General features: G+C 40.5%; 1 protein-coding gene across 1 annotated transcript; it reads right to left on the bottom strand.

Moving 5' to 3' along the window:
* Positions 1-241: 241 nt before the first annotated feature.
* On the bottom strand, positions 242-16,961 carry LOC104329517 (pancreatic lipase-related protein 2). Its single transcript, XM_075424128.1, has 13 exons — positions 16,938-16,961; positions 16,699-16,747; positions 15,116-15,270; positions 12,926-13,051; positions 11,841-11,975; positions 10,358-10,466; positions 9,081-9,200; positions 8,869-8,991; positions 6,411-6,526; positions 4,762-4,891; positions 3,250-3,361; positions 1,334-1,496; positions 242-499 (listed from the first exon to the last, which is right to left on the bottom strand). Exons 2-13 carry the CDS (start codon positions 16,745-16,747, stop codon positions 242-244), a joined length of 1,596 nt encoding a protein of 531 aa, XP_075280243.1. The 5' UTR covers positions 16,938-16,961.
* Positions 16,962-18,231: the final 1,270 nt, after the last annotated feature.

Raw genomic sequence — 18,231 nt, 5'->3', positions numbered from 1 at the left:
TCTTTTTTCTTCTGTCTTTGTTCTTCTTTCTTTCTTTTCTTTTCTTTTCTTTTTTTTTTTTTTTTTTTTTTTTTTTTTTTTTGGTATTGTTTCGTATTTGGGTGCTCTTCCTAAGGTAGTTAATTATATTTCAAAGGAGAACTGGCTGGAACTTTTTTTTCCTGTTTGATTACTTTCCCCCTTGACTCTGAAATACAAGCACAGTACATGAGTGTGCTACCGGTAAAATACCTGTTAGCTGTCACTGTAACTGGAATTCATGGAAGTGTAACTCCTCTGTATGGATAAAAGCTGACAACACTAGTTTGGAAACAGAGCTTTTGTAGAGGGCTGGGCAAATTTTTCCTCTCTGTTGAAGGAGCCTTGTTAATAGTTTGCTGCTGACTGAAGAAGTGTCCTCTTCCAGCTGCTGAGGGTCGTATTCCTCTTCGAGGCTCAGCAAAGTGTCAGGGTTTGCCACGTGCTCGGCCGCACGGTTCCACAGCCGCAGAACACAGACCTGGTGAGGGAGGAAGAGTTTAAAGAAACATTTTTCAGCACAATGGGACATTTTCTTAGCAGCAACCAGAGATAATCAGTTTAAACCCAATTTTTATTTTATGTTAGGTCAAAGCATTGGTTCTAGCAGACTGAGAACATAAAGTGTGTGTGTGTTATCAAATGATTTTTTAAAGAAGTACTAGTTAGTGTCTAATTATTAAATTCTAAGATTTGTTTGGCTTTATGGTCAGCCTCCATTAGGGTTTTAATTCCGACCAGGAGTGAGCTTGTGAAGTGAATCTCTCACTCCGTTTTCCCCACTTACCAGACCTTGCTTTCCACAACAGAGTGGTCTCGGGACACATCAGCTGGATTCCTTTTGGTTAAAACTAAACAGAAAGGTGTGCTCCAGAAGCGTACCAAAGGTACTGCAGTGGGTGCCCCGTCCGTGGGAGCACGTTAGAGGCAGCCGAAAGCACCCTGCCAAGGCAAGCGTACTGTTGCGCTGTGCAGAGCTGGTTCTGGTGTGCTGCAGTTTAGGAGACCAGCTTGTACCTCTCTTACAAGTGCAGGGCTACGCCCACCACAGAACTTCAGATTTGCTGTCTCTGGACTTTGGCAAAGTCTGGCTGCAGTGCTGAGCTGGTGGGAGTAACAGTAGCAAGCCAAACACACAGGTACTGCCATGAAATTTGGACTAGGCTTTTATTTTTAGTGTTTAAACCCACTTGCTTTAAGGGGCATGATAGCATGCAAAGGAGTTTTGTTTTTTCCCACTTCTTCTGTTTCTTGTGTAGTTGTTATTTTTTTCCACACTCACAGAATGGAACACCATTAGATTGTGTACTCACACATTTCCATTTTCCCCAGATATAATTGTGACTTCTTCAGCTCCCATGCAGCCTTTGTGTACGTGACCTAGATGCGTTGTCCAGAGAAACTCTGCTTTTGAAATGTTCCCAGGAATTTCTGTGTCGACATAGTTCAAGTATGTGTGGCCTGGTTTGAAAGTTCCCCTGCCAAAACAAAAGCACAGAAGTGATGCTCTGTGTTCTTTACAAATGAGGGGAAAAACATGCTACAGTTTGGGCAGAAAGCGAGATGAGTTGTGGGATGCTACCAGAGTTAAAGCTTTGAACACTATCGTTATAATTTTAATACATTATTTTTTTAAGAATGTCCAGTTGGGGTTTTTAGGCAAAATTTTAGCTTAGAACATGTTCTTGGAGAATATGTTCCTTGGGGCACACAAAGGATGCGGGCCTCACACAGATCCGAGGCTTTCAGCTCCAGCAATAGGGCATCATGCCTCAGGTCCAGAAACACCAAGTTCTGTCCTCTCTGCTGACTGGGCATTCAAGTCGTGTAGTAAAGTCTTTTAGAAATCCTTGGACATTAACATTTTTGTACACAAAATGTATCAAATACTTTTTTGGACAAACATTGTAATAGAGGTAAACTTAAGGAAAGATTTAAAAAAAAACTACCACCAAAAGAAAAATTATTAGGAAGGAATGTCTCGTTCACGTTTTGGTTGTTTTCTTCTTCCAAATCAGTATTGCAATTTTTTGCTTTCCCTGAAATTCGTGTGGCAGTGTTGAGGCTAACCTCATCTCTCCCAGCATGATTCATCCTGAATATCTGGAGGAAGTCCTGAGGACTAAATGTCACTTTTTTTCTCCTTTGGTTGGAGCCTGTGGTGCAGTTGCCCGCTAGGCAAACTGACAAAGGCCAGATAGCCTCTATATTAACCTTACTTGAGAAAGCAGAGGAAACACCATTCCTGCTTCTACAGGCAGGTTATTCTGGATCCCTCCGCAGGCTTTCCTCCTATCAACCCAATGCAGAGGCTTGTTGGTACCTAAGGAGGAGCGAGCTACTCAGGGCAATCTACAGAACCATGCAAATGACTAAGTTGCTTAAATTTCTGCACCTTTCAGGATGAGAACACAAGAGTAGCTAGCTCAGCCTTTGTCAGTATTGTTATGGGGTTTATTCTGGTGGTTGTTTTTGGTGAGACATATCTTCAAATAAGTCCAAGTCAAAAAGTTCTCTTAGTGTTTCTGCTTGCTTTCAACCATGACGAAAATTGAAAATTGTAGTTTACATTCCTGCCTTCCATGGTGTCAGTGTTCATTATGACAGAATGCACATTACATTGTGACATTAACATAGAAATTTTCTGTGGGTGTATTGCTGCAGTAGTGTATTTGCAACCAAAGGCACTCCTGGACAGACCAGTAACAAGGCTATGTTCAAACACAGAGGAGGTTGGTTTTACAGTGTTTAAACTGCACTTTTGACAAGGATCTGTTTATGAGATTTAAATCCACATTTGCTTGAAAAAGCCAGGCTGAGTGGACAGGAATCCCAGACTCCAGCACAATTCATAAGCAAGCTGCAACTTTCTTACTCACATATTCCCTAGAGGAGGGAATGACCAAATGACTCTACATCACGCAGCTATTTGTCTTCTCAGAGAAGGTCACCAAATGATGTTTGAGTCCAGCAGCAGCCACACTGCTGTTGCCCACTTTGCTATGCTGTCATACTCAAAAAAGAAAAGAAAATACAGAGCAAGAGAGACCAGCAAGCAGATTTTGACCACAGTGTGTAGCATGGGGAACTTCAACCACTTGCAGCTACTTTTATTACCAGTGTAAATCACAGATCACATAGAACAAGATGAGAGATGTAAAAATAGCTGTGTATAAATTCAGTATGATAACAACGATAAAGCCATTTTTTCAACAGTCACGTTAAACTTACTTGTCAATTGTATATGTTTTCCTGATCCCATTAGTTCCAGTCAAGGCTACATCTATATTTCCCTTCATGGTTTCTGTTGCAGATACTCTGACATGTATTTTTTTTCGCCAGCCTTTGAAAGCAAAATGAAGTAGATTACGGTTGTAAGGAGATTTCTTTCCTAATGGTAAAACTTCTCATACGTTTCAACATCTTTCAGGGAGAGGAAAGGATTGTACAAATGTGCTTGTTGGCAAACAAAATGTCACTTTTTATTAAGGCAAATGTTACTTCTGCGTGATTCTGGTGGTATGAATTTCCTTGACAGTGGTCTAAATCGCAGATCCGATCTCTGCTGACCTACTTACTATGCTGAGTATTTAATCTGTGATGGCCAATAGCGTACCTTGCTCTTCCACTTGGCCTCACATTTTATTTTGTAATTTCTTACACTTATGAGCAATTTGGGGGGGTCTCATGGGTAGCCTGATAGGTCTCAACTATGAAGTGAGGTCCACGGGACTGCTGTGTTGTCAAAGATGCATTAAACACAACTGGCTGCTTTTCCAGGACCATCCTGATATAGAGTGTTAAGAGTTTTTCCTACACCTCTGCACAGCCCAGCAGCTGTCAGGACATCCCATCATCCCACACGCCTTGCTAAGGCAGAAGCAGGGTCTGAGATGCAATAGCACATATTGATTTCAAGCAACCAGGTTTGAGAAGTTTTCGTACTGGCTTTAGTTCAGCCTACTAAAAGGAGAACCTCTTCACCCACTTCATAAGGTTATATATGGTTTCAGGCTGTTATTTCTGTGAAGTCAGCAGTTTGTAAATGTTGAAATTAATGTATTCATTCAGATCTGAGAAATGGCTAGTTTCTCCATACTCAAATTAATTTTTTTTTAATTTTTGCTCTTGTAGAGACATGATATAAAGGTTTTTTGCTCTGAATTTTGCTTTTATATTTCAGTGCCTAGAGAATAAGGACCTCAAAGACCCTTTCTCATTTATTGCCCTTGCAGTTCATTACCTGTGATGGGTTACTATTGATTTACAAATTTTCTTATTTCCCAGTTCTGTGGTTGCTTCTACATTAATCACAATTAAAAGTGTACTTCTTATTACTCCCTGCCATTTTGACTTGATAAGCTTTTAAAAAATGTCCTGAAATGATCCATTTTTATAATTTTTTGCCAGTAAAAACAATGTAGCATTTTTTGATTTTAAATTTTGCACTTTTGGCACAACACCCTTCCCACCTTCAGCTTTATAGAATTTTTGAAGCCATCATCTAATCAGAAAAAATTTTAACAGGGTTTCTAACGCAGGTCGGCATCAGTTGATTTGTTCCTATAATTATCTAAGCCTTTCCCAGATCACGCTGGTACTGCATGTTGCTAACACACCTGAAACTCTAGATTTTGTACTGAGTGCCACTGGTTCACTCCAGAAGCTCTCTGTAGACCCGTAAATTTGTTCACATATAATTCATTGCCACTTTAGAATTCCCCACCCAAAAGGAGCACTTACGAGCATATGGAGGGGAGGGCCCTGTGTTTAAATAAACCTTTTGCTGTTCTTTTTCAGTTTTATGTAAAAACTTCTCAGCATAATGACCCATCAGTGGGCATCCTTCCTTCGGACAAGGGAAGCAGTCTCCCTGGGGGAAAATAACGATGTGTGTTACAAGACGTTATCTGTTTTATCCCACTTCTTAAAGTTTAAATTAGTGTATTTCAGCTTTTTCCCAGCTTTTTTGAAAAGGTGCTTGCTTCTGAGTTCAGATCTTAGCTTCAGTATTTATCAGTGTGGTGAAAAAAGGAGCTGAGATGTTCAGTCAGCTTACTTTATTTGGTTGAAAACCAGAAAGAAATGAGTTGAAAATCTGGCCTAATTTCTTATGCTCTTGCAGAGACCATAAGTAAATACCTTAATGCATGTTGTGCCTTACTACCTGATCTGTAGAATACAGGTAATATATTCATATTTCATAGGTTCTATTGGCAGGTTGTCTGCAAATTATTATAGGGTGGGTAAACATATTTGCCAGGAGGTCTGCCTGGACATCTCTCTCATGTGGTAAAGATATTTAAGCTTAGGAATACTGAAGCTTGGGGTCTATGTGCTTTTCAGCATTTATTCCCACACAGAACCTTAATGAAATTAATACTGACATAAATCAAACATTCAGATAAGACCTTGATGTCCATTAAAAAAAAAAGTTAAGCATGTATATTTTCAGTGAAAGTGATTTAATTGCAACTGGAAAAAAATAGCATTGCTATATTTAGTTAGTTCATTTTTGATATTTGAGAGGTTCTGTAGGAACTGGTATTTGTGGATATTTGGCTGTTTGGGTAATAGATAAATAAAAGGCTAAATGGTCATCATTGCTTGTTATGAGATTGAAAAAATAATTTCCCTCACATCTAATCTACACTAAATTGCACAGGGTTGAGATTTTCAAGTCCTGAATTACATTAAACTTTCAAGTTACATGGCATCATTGCTACAAACATAAACAACTTCTCCACAGTATTGTATTTGCTCCTTTTGGGAGTAGATAGAAATAAATTCAGACTTGTCTTCCTCCTTGACCGGTCTTCAGTTGCATTGCCAGAATGGATCCACTAAAAGCCCAGTTACAGCAGGCATGAAGCTCTGGGACATTGTGCTGCCTCCTTTCTTGTGCCACCTGGGGGTTGTGTGAGCACAGCTGTGCTGTAGAAATCTCTCCCCTGCCCTATATACTGTGTATGTTTATTGTTTATACAGATGTTTAAACATTTCTGGAATCCAGAGGCTGTCCTGCTGATGACGGATTCCAGCAGGTTTAGATGGTCTTCTTTCAACCAGAGCATCCCTTACTGCTGGCCTATGCAAAAGGTGAAGCTGGCCACTGCCTCTCCTTTCTCTCTTACTGAGCTCTTCATCTTTCCCTTTGTAACTGCTTTTGGTGTTTATATTTACTGCCTTATTTTCTTCTAGATCTTTTTCTGGAGTATGTTGCTTTTACATTTTGCCAGTTTTATTGGGTATGGTCTGGAGGAAGGTAGTCAGAGGGTCTGCATAGCCCCCCACGTATCCCGTGATCCAGATTGTGGAAGCTGTCCCAGGAATTATTAAGAGAAGAAGGGCAGGGCTGAAACCCCTCAGGTAAATATGTATCTGCTACTTACCAATATGAAAGCTCGGTACGTTTCACATTGATAGCCAACAAATCCATGGGGAATGAGAATACTCTCAGCATAATACCGGAGACTTCTTTTATGTCCACATCCAATAGATCTATATTCTGGGGAAAAGCCCAGGTAAAAAATATTAAAGCTGTACATTAACATAAAGTCCATGTCAAAGTAACACTTGTGGGTCTTTTTTCCTCAAAAGCACTTGTACATATAGTGTCATCTCAAATTAAAAAATAGTAATAATTAAAAGACATTTAAAGTGTGAATTATTTGGTTTTATAGTAAAAAAGTGTACTTCTAGCTACATATATTTTTTTATGGGAAGAGCTAGATTCTAATCTGTGTGTCCCTGTACTCGTGCTGAAGTTAACAGAGGTGGAGATGCACCAAGGCAGACCTTGTGCAGCCTCCCATCCTGCTATGTGTACTTAACCACTTTTACTTCCACATGAGAAACGAGGAGGATGTAGGAGAATTTCCCTTTGATATTTCAAAGACTGTAATAATTCATAGCTACCACATTTGTAAAGCATATAGTAGTTACTATGAAGTAGTTGTAATTTGCTTACTATTATCACAAGACGGTATTTTGTAAAACCACAGTTTCCACTCATTTCTAGTATTAAAGGTATTTGTGGTAACTGTTTTAACTTCACTGGCTTTCAGTGTTTTTAAGCTCTAGAAATCTGTGGTCATTTGTCAGTGGTGATTCTGTGAAATGCTCTGAAAAGCAAGATGTTTGGCAGTGTGTCCTTCATTTTGTCAGTTATTTGAAACAAATACATTCTCCCATCAGAGTGAAATTTATAAGCAGTCAGTGCAGGAAAAAAGAAAGTGCTGTCTGGGTTATATTTACAGGTCCATTGTAACAAATGTTGTCTTCACTGGGTCTGAAGACTCTCCTTTACCAAAGCACAATATGCTAAAGTTAGGTTGTATAAAAGTAGGCTCTACTCTCCTTCAGCGTGTGTGGGGTCTCGCCTAATCACAGGGTGAAGTCTTGGAGGCACTGAAGTAGTTGCCATCTGGCACAGTTTATAGTGAAATCAGAATTTCACCTACTGTCAATGTTTATCCATCTTAAAGACAGACCAGTTGGTAATGACCAGATGACACACAATGTTCTCTACATAAGGGAAAAAAAAATAAACCCCACAGTGAAACTCGTCTGATAGGTATTTTTGTCTGATTTTCTTGAAAATAATCTGCATCATCAAGGCTTCCTGAGTGTGTTTGCTTTATAGTTCCCTCTTTAAATCTAATTCAGAAGGGTCTGTGCTTTTACCTTTAAAAACCTCAGCTCTTACGGCTGGCTTACTTTGTGCTAGTGTCAAATTCACTTAATAGCTATACAATGGCAACATAATACTCCTCTCCCTCCTGCATCAAAAGATGTAGAAAGAAGTTACTGTATAGCATTTCTAAAGCACTTCACACGCAAAAGCACTACATAAACGTAAATACTATCAAACAGAAGAGATATGCACAAAGTAAAGTTAAACCAAGAGGCAGGAGTTAAGGCTGTCTCTATTTTTAGGAGCTGCACGAACAACCAACTCCATCTGCTTGTGTTCAATAGAACTGAGCTTCTCTTTCACCACAAAACATTGCAAACAGCCTTATGAAATGTCTCTGGAAAATATTTACTTTTTTTGCTGAAACTGCAGACATTCTTATTCAGTCTTGTTTTTTTTCCAAGTGACTTTGTGCACAGCCAGCTTTTAGTCCTCTTTGTTATTAAGTTCTCCAATGAATGCTAAGACAGAGCGTTTCTGAAAGCCAATTATTGAACTAGTGGTAGGGATTTCAAAACATGTGTCTGTGAATAGCAGATGTTCTCATTTCTGTAGGTTAGGATCAGAAGACAGGATTTTCTGGATCTATTATACTGGACCCCAGGGTAATTCTGATTAACTGCCCAGCTTTCTTTGAAGAACATAAACTATCAATGGAGCAGTCATTTTATCATCTTCTATGTTTCTAACCTTGTGCTGTCCCCTTTGAAGACACTAAAGCTGTTAATGGCATGGATGAGTATTTCTAGTCCCAGTAATCTTGGGACTGATGTCTTTCTAGGGAGAAGGGGTGCTCAGATTTTAAAATACTCAATTTTGTATTATCCTAGAATGAAATTTTACCAGTCATTCATGTATGGAATTCCGACTGAGGTCAGTCTGTCAGCATAGTGGCAGGCTCTTATAAAGGCTGTGATGAAGAAGTCTGCATGATTTAACTGAAGTTTCCATCTGGAATTTGCCTTGATTAGTATAAAAGAAAATCAGAGGGTGTTTTGCAGGCAGCTTTACACCTTCCATGTTTGAACATCTTCTCCCCCACTCCAAGTCTGAACTATATAAATAGCGTAAGCATTCAAAAGGTTTTACCTTAGCCTAGCTTTTATTTCTTACTGTTGCTTACAAGAGATATTACTTCTTTAGAATATATTTACCTCTCATAAGGTCATTGATATTCCGAGTTGCAGAAGGTACACGAAGCTGCTTGCATCCTGGCATCTTCTTCCCACCATTTGGGTAAAAATCCAGGTGGCCACAAGTCTGAAGAATCCCTGGAGCTGAAAAGAGCAATGAATCAAGGCTGATCACTCTCAGGTATGCTGTGGCCAACCTCGCTGATGGTCTCAGCCTTTGCGTGAAAACTTACCAAAGTCAAAGAAAAGATGACCAGCATGAGTATGAATTATATCAACGAATTTTGCATCTGAAGGATCCAGCCTAACCATTGTGGGAGTATACTGGAAAAGTGGCCCAGCTGGATCCAAACCTAAATAAACAGAGATACATCTGATTCAGTAAATAATACTATATGTGTGTCATCATCTACAGTGTGTGTACATTGTATGTCATTACATTTCTGCCTTTACTCCACATATAAAAATCCATTTTGTGATCCACAGCCAGCAAAGCGAGCGGAGTTTTAACAAAAAGGTGACTGGAGGCATTGAAGCACAGTAAAGTGCCAATGGGCACTTGGCTTACTTTTGGAGAACAATGTTATAAGAGCTATGGAGTATTTTTGCATGTTAGTGAAAAATATGAAATCTTGATATGTTACTCTCAGCATGTAGATTTGTTTGAGACTTTTTATTTGGTCAAAAATCTATTTTTATTTCCAAAAGATCTTGGCTGAATATGTTACTCCTCCACTTCGGTGTTCATGAGCTCTCTTCGGGGCTAAAGCAACACAGTTCTGATCTCAGTTTCCCTGAACTGCATATGTAACTGCTTACTGCGTACACAGCTTGGTCAAAGCAAAGTCTGTGCAGAGAAGAGAACTGACTGGAGGAGAAAGGAAAGCAGAAAACAGTGAGCCTTTAAAAAAAGTGATGTGTGAGCGTGTCATGGCGCTGTGCCTCTCTGTGTAGCTACACGACTAACAGCTTTCTTCCCGTTCAGGGTGTCCGTGGCAATTTACTGTCTCATCCTGACATACTAGATCTAGGAATTTCAATTTTTCTTTTCAGATTTCCAGTCTTTTGAACTGCTGAAATGTCATGTTAGGGTGGGCTTTTAAAACCAAATATGACAAGGATTTGTTAGTGTTTTACAAGTATGTTATTCCACATGTATTAGAGTATTTTGTTTCTGTTCTTTTATATCATTAAAAATCATAACCAAGTGCTCCCTTGGACTTGTTGTGATCTGTGAAGAGTGACCTCTATTTAGCCACAGTGGGGACAGTTAAGCTTTTCTGCTCTGTTGGAGTTGAGCCTTTCTCAAAGCTGTGAAAGTCGACGTGTGAAATGCGTGGTATGTGATAGGACACGGCTTCATTTGTGTGCCATCATGCCAGCTGTGTACTGTTTACTACGGCAAAACAGCACATTGTGGTCAGCATTGTGTGCTTACAAGGCAGCAGTGATTCTTCAGTTCTCTTAAGTTGCATGAAAACATAAAGCTTCATCAGCTGAGCTTCAGTACCTGTTATTCTTCCAATGCCAGGTTTCCTTCTCCCTGCCTCCCCTGCGGCATGTGCTCCAAGACTATGACCAATGAGATGAATGTTGGCAGGAGAGTAGCCATAGTCTTTCTGTCCATAGGCATGGAAAAGGAAAAACAAGGGTGTTAAGCCGGGGACACGGCCCTGTGGCACTGCATCATGGCCCCATGTTGTGTAAGGCTGAGAGAGTAGGGGCTGTTCAGCCTGGAGAAGAGAAGGCTCCAGGGAGACCTTATTTTGTGGCCTTTCAGTACTTAAAGGAGGCTTACAAGAAAGATGGGGACACAGTTTTTAGCAGGGTCTGTTGTGATAGGACAAGGGGTGTAATGGTTTTAAACTAAAAAAAGGTAGATTTAGACTAGATGTGAGGAAGATGGTTTTTACAGTGAGGGTGATGAAACCCTGGCACAGGTTGCCCAGAGAGGTGGTCGATGCCCCATCCCTGGAAACATTCCAGGTCAGATTGGATGGAGCTCTGAGCGACCTGATTGAGTTGAAGATATCCCTGCTTATTGCAGGGGGGTTGGACTAGATGACCTCTAAAGGCCCCTTCCAACCCAAACTATTCTATGGTTCTATGTATCAGGACATGGCCAGACCAATGGGTGATGGAGGGAATGTCTTGGGTGGGAAGTCACTGTAGTGGGTGGTGGGATTTATGCCTAAAGAGAAATGGTTTCCATCTCATCCCATCCCCTCTTATATCATGCCTCTGGAAGGGAGGGGTCTCTGTCAGGAACTTGACCTTATAATAGAAAATAAGTAAAAGAGAATTTCTGCACATAGCTACCCTACATTTGCACTGATTGCCTATCCGAAAGGCGAATGACCCCACTGCCTCTCACCTGAAGCTATCTGTCTGGTCAGGATAGCGGTCTGTGGTAGAGGAGTTATCAGCGCCTTTGTCCGTTGCATACCCTCTGTGTGAATCAAGCAGCTGTCCTGCTGTGGAGATGCTCCACCACGCAGGTCCTGCAGCACAGAGAGGACCATGCCAGGAACGCTGCTGGTATGCCAGGCTCAGCTGAGTTTCTGCTTGGGAAGCTTGACATTGGTGGCTGCAGCAGAGTTTCTCCTCTGTGCTGTGATCCAGTTCTTGCAGGAGGCAGCAAGGATGACCCACAGAGGAATGTTTTAACCATATTGGTCCTCAATTACCGCTTTTCATCCTACAAGTTTTGCTAGACAGTCTCCAGTCTGATGTCTTATTTAGTAAAAAGCCCACCACGAGCAAAGCTTTCAGAAACCTGTAAGTTTTTAGGGACATGCTTGTCTACAGTCTGACCCTAAAGCAGATATTTCCATCTGTGCAGGACGAGAGACTTTTAACGACATTTTCAGCTGCGTTATTGAGTACCTCTGTACTTCCTAACTCTGCTGCATCAAACCTAAAGGTGCCACCCTGAACATAGCCTTTACCACACAGACTACGTGCTGGCTTTCACATTCCACGGATACTTTTACCTCAAGAAGGTTCACCAGATATACCAGCTCAGCCCCCACAATGCGGACGTTGTTAACTGCATTGGTGTACAAACCACTCGAGCCACTTGTCCAGTCGGTCAAAATGCAGTTCACGTCTTCAATGTGGAACATGAACTGGTGGAAAACATGAAAACAGGAGAACACGAGGAAATAGGCATTAATTACAGTTGTAGCAGGATATATGCAAGCAATATTTTGTTTTGCTGTACCCTGGGACTCACTTTGTTTATGTGACTGGTAAAGATACATCTTTGGTATATTAGTTCCTGTTAATACTGAAGAATCAACACCAGGAGGCAGAGTGGAGGCAGTGATATGAACACCGTATGAATACACACAGAAGCTTGGTTCAGTTCTGCTTTCCATTCCAAATGCTTTGGTTGGCTTTAGGTTATCAACTTCTGTCAATGACAGTATCCCAGTTAGAAAAAGAGGATAGTATGACTTCTTTTTTACCATCCAACCTTTATACTTCAAAATTTATATACTTGTATCATCTAAAGGGATTCACACATTCATGTTTATGTGCTTGAATTTTTTAGCCCCAAAGTTCATACATTTTAACCAAAATATTCTATTTATTCCCTTCTGGCAATGGAATATTCTGAATTTTCATCCTGAAACAATTTCATTTTTAAAATGTGCCTAAATAAAATGAAGCAAATCTGCTGAACAAACATTTTGTTTTTATTAGATCAGAGGCCTCACACTGAAACATTTGTTTTCACTTTTTCCTGAGGTGAGAAAAGTGACCATTTTTTCCCCCTTTATTATTGGCAAGAAGTTGAAAAAATCAATTAATTGTAGCTTTCCCTGTGGAGGTGAATGCAGCAAAATGGCATTTAGCAGGAGGTTGAAGTGCACTATACTCGTAGCTAGAAACAAGAGGGGGTGGTCCTGTGGAACTGAACTTGTGAGTGAGTTTGTTTTTCCCCACACATATTCCCTGAATTACCAGGAGAACAGAGGTGTAAATTTTCTGTGGGAATTTTAAGCCAGTTAATGGGCTGACGCGGATATTCACATTTTCAAATACAAATAAAATGACAAAAGTCATACCATACCCTGCATATATTTGTTATCCAGGGGAGGTCCGCTCCAGCAAGATGGCCGTGTATAATGAAGCGAGTTTTCCTGTGCGTTCGGAAATTCGAAGCTTTGATAGTTGAAGAATTTGTAGCAGAAATTTTCTGTGTCAGAAAAAGCAATCAACAAACAACACAACAAGGATGCGACTGCTCCATCCTGGTGCACATTTTGATACCGGGCAGAGCACCCCGATGGTGAAGGCATAGTTCTGGACTCTGAAGAGGTGGGCCTTGTTCCTCACTCATAAACTGCCTTGCTGGGGGATATCAATTAATCGCTTCAACAAATGATTCACTTCCTCTAGTTAATTGCACTAATGATACTGGCATCCTTTCCACAGTGCTTTGAGATGTACTGGTACAATATGCCATGTAAGTACAAGATTTTATCAAACTTGGCCGCAGAAATGTAAAGATGGCATCTGCTGCAAGGTATTATGCGATTGACTTTTAATCTATACTCATTCTTCTTTCTGTTTTCTGTGAAGGTAAGACCTTCATCACTAAAGATTATTTATATTTTATGAAGAGCCTGCCAGGTTTACATCAGAGGCTGTAGGTATTTCGGGGTTTATTGAGAAGGAAGGCATTGTTTTCCTCTTAAAGAAATTCTGAATACTGGGTTGTTTTAAAACTTGGATCTTACTTATTTTTATTATGGTTGCATGAGCTTAAAAGGGAATGACATGCACTAATTCGCACACATCTTACCTTCAGAGAAAGACTGGTTAAAGTTAAAACTTCATAGGCCTTCTCAGCTAGAGATGTTGGACTTGTTCTGAGGTGACTCAAACAGGAGAAATCGTTAAACATCTCAACTGTTTTTGACTGCCATTTATATGAAAGAAAAAAAGCCCTAGGAAGTGTTTTTCATGTAATGTAAGGCAATAACAGGCAAAAAACCTCCCCTCCCCGCCGGTGCTTCATTTTCCTTGCTTTTTGTCCAAGTAAAATTCACACTCTCCGATGGTCATTTTTCTGCTTTCACCAGACTAGTCTGTAGTTCCACAAAACTGCTTCATACTGTGGGCAAGCCCAGCCCAGACACCTTCAACACCCCCAGCATCCTGCTGCGAGCTTTCCCTGTGCTTGCTGCTATTCAGAGGGGAGGGCTGACACACTGCTGGCACCTTGCAGCATGTTCCCATTCGATCTATCCTAAACAGTGCCACAGGCTCCTTTTAGCTACTTCCATTTGTCACTGTCACAGTCCAGAGCTTCCTCTCGCTGCCACTGGTTTGCAGGTGCAGATAATGTCATCTTTTTATTTTTTTCTTCTGTGCACCTCCAGAGTCTGCTGTCTCCACACTTCTCTACCTGATGTATTTTCGTGAGGAATAACCTGGTTCAGATCTTTGTAGGAGAAACCTCTCAGCTCCTCTATGCTGTATCTCAATATGACTTTTTCTTTAGATTTTTAAACTCCATTCTCCCTCTAATATTTCTTTATTTTCTTTCTCTATCCATCCCTGTTTCATTTTTTTGTTTCCTTTTCCCACCTATGCTTTCATTCTCTCCTCCATTTTTTCTTTAGTCTCCTGTTTTCCTTTCTAAACTTTCCTTTAATTTTTCATCTTATTTTCCTTCTCCTCTCTGGTGAACACAGATACTTTCTCTCTTGATCTTCACTCTTAACTATGTACCTCCTCTTAGGGCTCAGTATTGGCCACCGCATAAGCAGAGCCTTGGAGACCAATCATATGTAGTTCAGAGGACCTAGTAATCATGTGTATAAACCACATCCCTGAGTCGTGCGTGGGGGCCTGAAACATGTTTTTAATCTGGAGACATACAGGAGTCAAAATTGAGCTTTTCTTTTGTACTGCCTTCCCTACCTCTGTCTTCATATTGCTAAACCTGAAAGTGAATTTGAGCCATTAGCTTACTGCAGAGAAGTATATAAAATATATCCAAAATATCTCAGATGACTTGTGTTAGAAAGCTGCGATTAATATTTTGTAAGTATACCTGATTCATCAGAGAGCTGAATTGAGGAAAAAGAAGTGAGATGGAAGAAAACTAGGATGGACTGTTCATGGAGTGTGTAATATGGAATTGGGGCTTTTCCTGGAACTCTGATGAGCAAAAATACGCGAGAAAAAAAAACTCTCTGTATAATTAGTAGGATGTGTATACTACCAGTTGTTAAAAAAAGCAGTTTCTCACTTGATATTTCACGATGTTGTCTCTAGTGTAAAGGAGGAAATTGGTGTTCACGTCTTCTGGAGAGCTGGGCAAGCCTGCCAGTTGTCTCCCTGGGATCCCAGACCAAGGGGGGCTATCTGTAAAGCATCCAAGCCTCTTGTAGCAAACTTCCCTTCCTGGAGTATGCAAAGTAGAATGTTAGTGTTCTGGGAAAGTAGCAGGTTAGGCTGCTGCTGCTCTACAGGAAGCTGAATGGATAGAGTTTATACCAGGGAAGCGGAAAATGGCTGGCTTAGATTAGGATAGCACCTGCGTTCATTTTTCATTAAGGGACTCAGCTGTGCTCCCGTCCCTTGTGCATGTAGCAGGGACTTGAAGTTCAAGACCGATTCCTGTTGCAAACATATCGCAGAGCTCAGTTTGGTGAGCTCATGACTTCTATTGTCAAACATATTGTTAACACAGCCGTCAGAAAAAGACAATAAAATCTTGATCCTTTATGGATCCAGAGAATAAAGTAGCTTTTGCTGCCAGCACAGAGCAGTTCTCCAAATCAGTGCTAATGCTCCAGGGATTATCTAAATTGTTCTTTCTTGTGCAACAAGTCTTGATGGAATACAATGAAACCAAAACATTAAAATAGATGCCTCAGGTTCCTCCACAACATGCATTAAACATCTGCCTTATTTTTCATAATCACCATAAGATTTTAGTGGAAACGATGAAGTGGAGTTTGAGTGGAAGCCTAGAGCAAAGCACAGCCTCAGGAAGTGTGGTCTGTGCTTGAAGGACTGGAGTTTCCTAATTTCTATTGTGTCTTTAATACAGTAATGATGCAAATACAACATACGGGTGTTACCATTAAATCTCATCATTACCCACTATTATGGCACAACAGCTGTGAAATCCAAAATAATTTTTATTGCTATTTAAAAGATATTGAAAACAATGAGGAACTATTATTACCTAGGATAGGTGACAGATTCATACTACATCAGACCGTGACTTACTCTATTCGCTACTCTATACGAAACGGAAGGGTGGAGTGTTATATACTGGAAATACATCTAGAGAAAGAGAAGATTAAACGGTGGAGCTGCAGGTATAGACTCCGCAGGTGATCCAGTCTTTTTCACAGGGGTCTTCCCTCTGATGCCAGCAATGTTTTTGACTGTGTCTTTTTGTTTCTCTTTGCTCTTTTTCTGTGTCCGTCCCAGTTGAACTACTCTTTCCTGTCAGTAAAGAGGTGTTTTGAACTGGGACTATCTTCCTGTTCTCTGCATAGCTCTGTGAAGAGTTAATGCCTAGTAGTTACCATAAATGCTGGTGTGGGTTGAGGGTGGGTATGCGAAACTCTTCTGGGAGTATTTTAACATAAATTCATATAAAAAAATACCTTCCTAGTTCCCATTCTGTTTGCTAGCTGCAAAAACCTTTACAGAATTACGGTTAAATGTGGGAAAGGCATGATGTAACTCAATGCTTCTCATGAAGAAGTCTGTTAAATCTGTTCCAAAGCACACCCTTTTCTAAAATGTAGTTATTTTGGTGTAAGCTGCACACAATTTTTACTGTTTATAGATTTCATCAACTATATGTCTTACCTCTGGCTGCATCAAGAAGAAAAAGAGTAGTGATCCATACTGCAAACATCTAAAGCAAATAAGAATACATTTAAAACCTAATTACAAAGAGAATCTAGAATTCACCTAAGGGTTTCCTTGCTCCATTAAAAAAATAGCCGTAGTGACCATAGGAATATTTCAGGAGATTAGTGAGTTGGATAAAAAAAATAAATAAAAATAAACATTTCTTTAAAGGTAGCAAGGTTTCAAGAAAATACCTTTGGGATTCTTTCTATTTGCCATGGAGCATCTTTTAAAGATTATTTACCTGACCTTGACAAATAGAAGCTTTTTTTTTTTCCTCTAGAGCTGCAATTTATGAGCAAGCAAATGAAATCCTTAAAGGATTTCCAACAACATATTTTTACAGAGTGAATTTTCTTCTAGAATTTAGTAGAAAAGTTACTGATAGAACTGCTATTCAGTGATTGTATTTAAAAGAACCCAGGAACAAACTTAATTTGCGTTTCTAAATTATATAGATAGTCTTGAAAACTCCTTTTGATCATTGCTGTCATCCATGTACACTTACCAGCCCTATTCTGCTTGATCACTTAATCACCAGCTGATAGGGAAGCATTGCCGTAAATCGAACCAGTTATTTACTTTGAGATGAAATAAAGAAAGCCTTTTAAGTGAAGTCTTACTACTAGTAACTTATCTTCAAAGGAAAGAAGATCATTCTTCGAAAACTCTAATATCAGGCCCTCATCTTTCAACGAGTCCTGTACAGGCACATCCCTGCATCCCCTTCCTGCACTCACCCGCCCAGCCCCATCTCCTTAGTCCCCCCAGTTCACTGAAGTCAGTAATACGCTGTTAGGAGCAAAGAGTTCATCCCTGTGAAACCCGCTGCAGGTTCAAGCATGTCCTGCTTCCATCTCCTCTCCTCCAGCCACTCACCAAATACCCCATAACTTATCATGATGCACCTAATTTAAGTTCCTTAGAGACTCCTGTCTCCAGTGTATCCCATTTTACCTTGACAAGGCTTAGAGCAAGATCTTTGGTCCACCTCTCAGCTGATCAACAAGCCTCGGAGAAGCCCTTTGAGGAGCCTGGAATGAAGCAGGAGAGCACTGTGCCTGCCCAGAGAGGGCACGCAGTGGAGGGCCTCTCACCCCGCTGCTGCCGCACGACACTTGGGTTCCCAGCTGCATCTGTGACTTTGTTGGGTCGTGCCAAAAGGCATCTCCTTGTGTCAGGCATGCTTCCTCTGAGATAACACGCACCAGGTCAGACCAGTTGCTGCGTGACTCCGCCTGCTTAATGCCAAGTTTAAAATAGGGTGTTATTGTCATCCATCGGTAATTATTTTTAAAGCTAAAAAGTACTGGGGAGTGTGCTGTAAACACTGAAGAATGACACAGCCTTTCAGGATCAGGAACAAGGCTCTTGTCATCGACTGGGCTGCTTGGCTCAGTGTGATGCTGTGCTGGGATTCAGGTGACTTAGCATCATGTCAGAAGGCTGTAGCAGAGCCCAGATCTTTTGGGTCCTACTCCAGAGTTT

The sequence above is a fragment of the Opisthocomus hoazin genome, chromosome 6, assembly GCF_030867145.1.
Source record: "Opisthocomus hoazin isolate bOpiHoa1 chromosome 6, bOpiHoa1.hap1, whole genome shotgun sequence".
NCBI lineage: Eukaryota > Metazoa > Chordata > Aves > Opisthocomiformes > Opisthocomidae > Opisthocomus > Opisthocomus hoazin.
The sequence above is the reverse complement of the archived record's forward strand: the minus strand, read 5'-3'. Positions and strand labels throughout refer to the sequence as shown.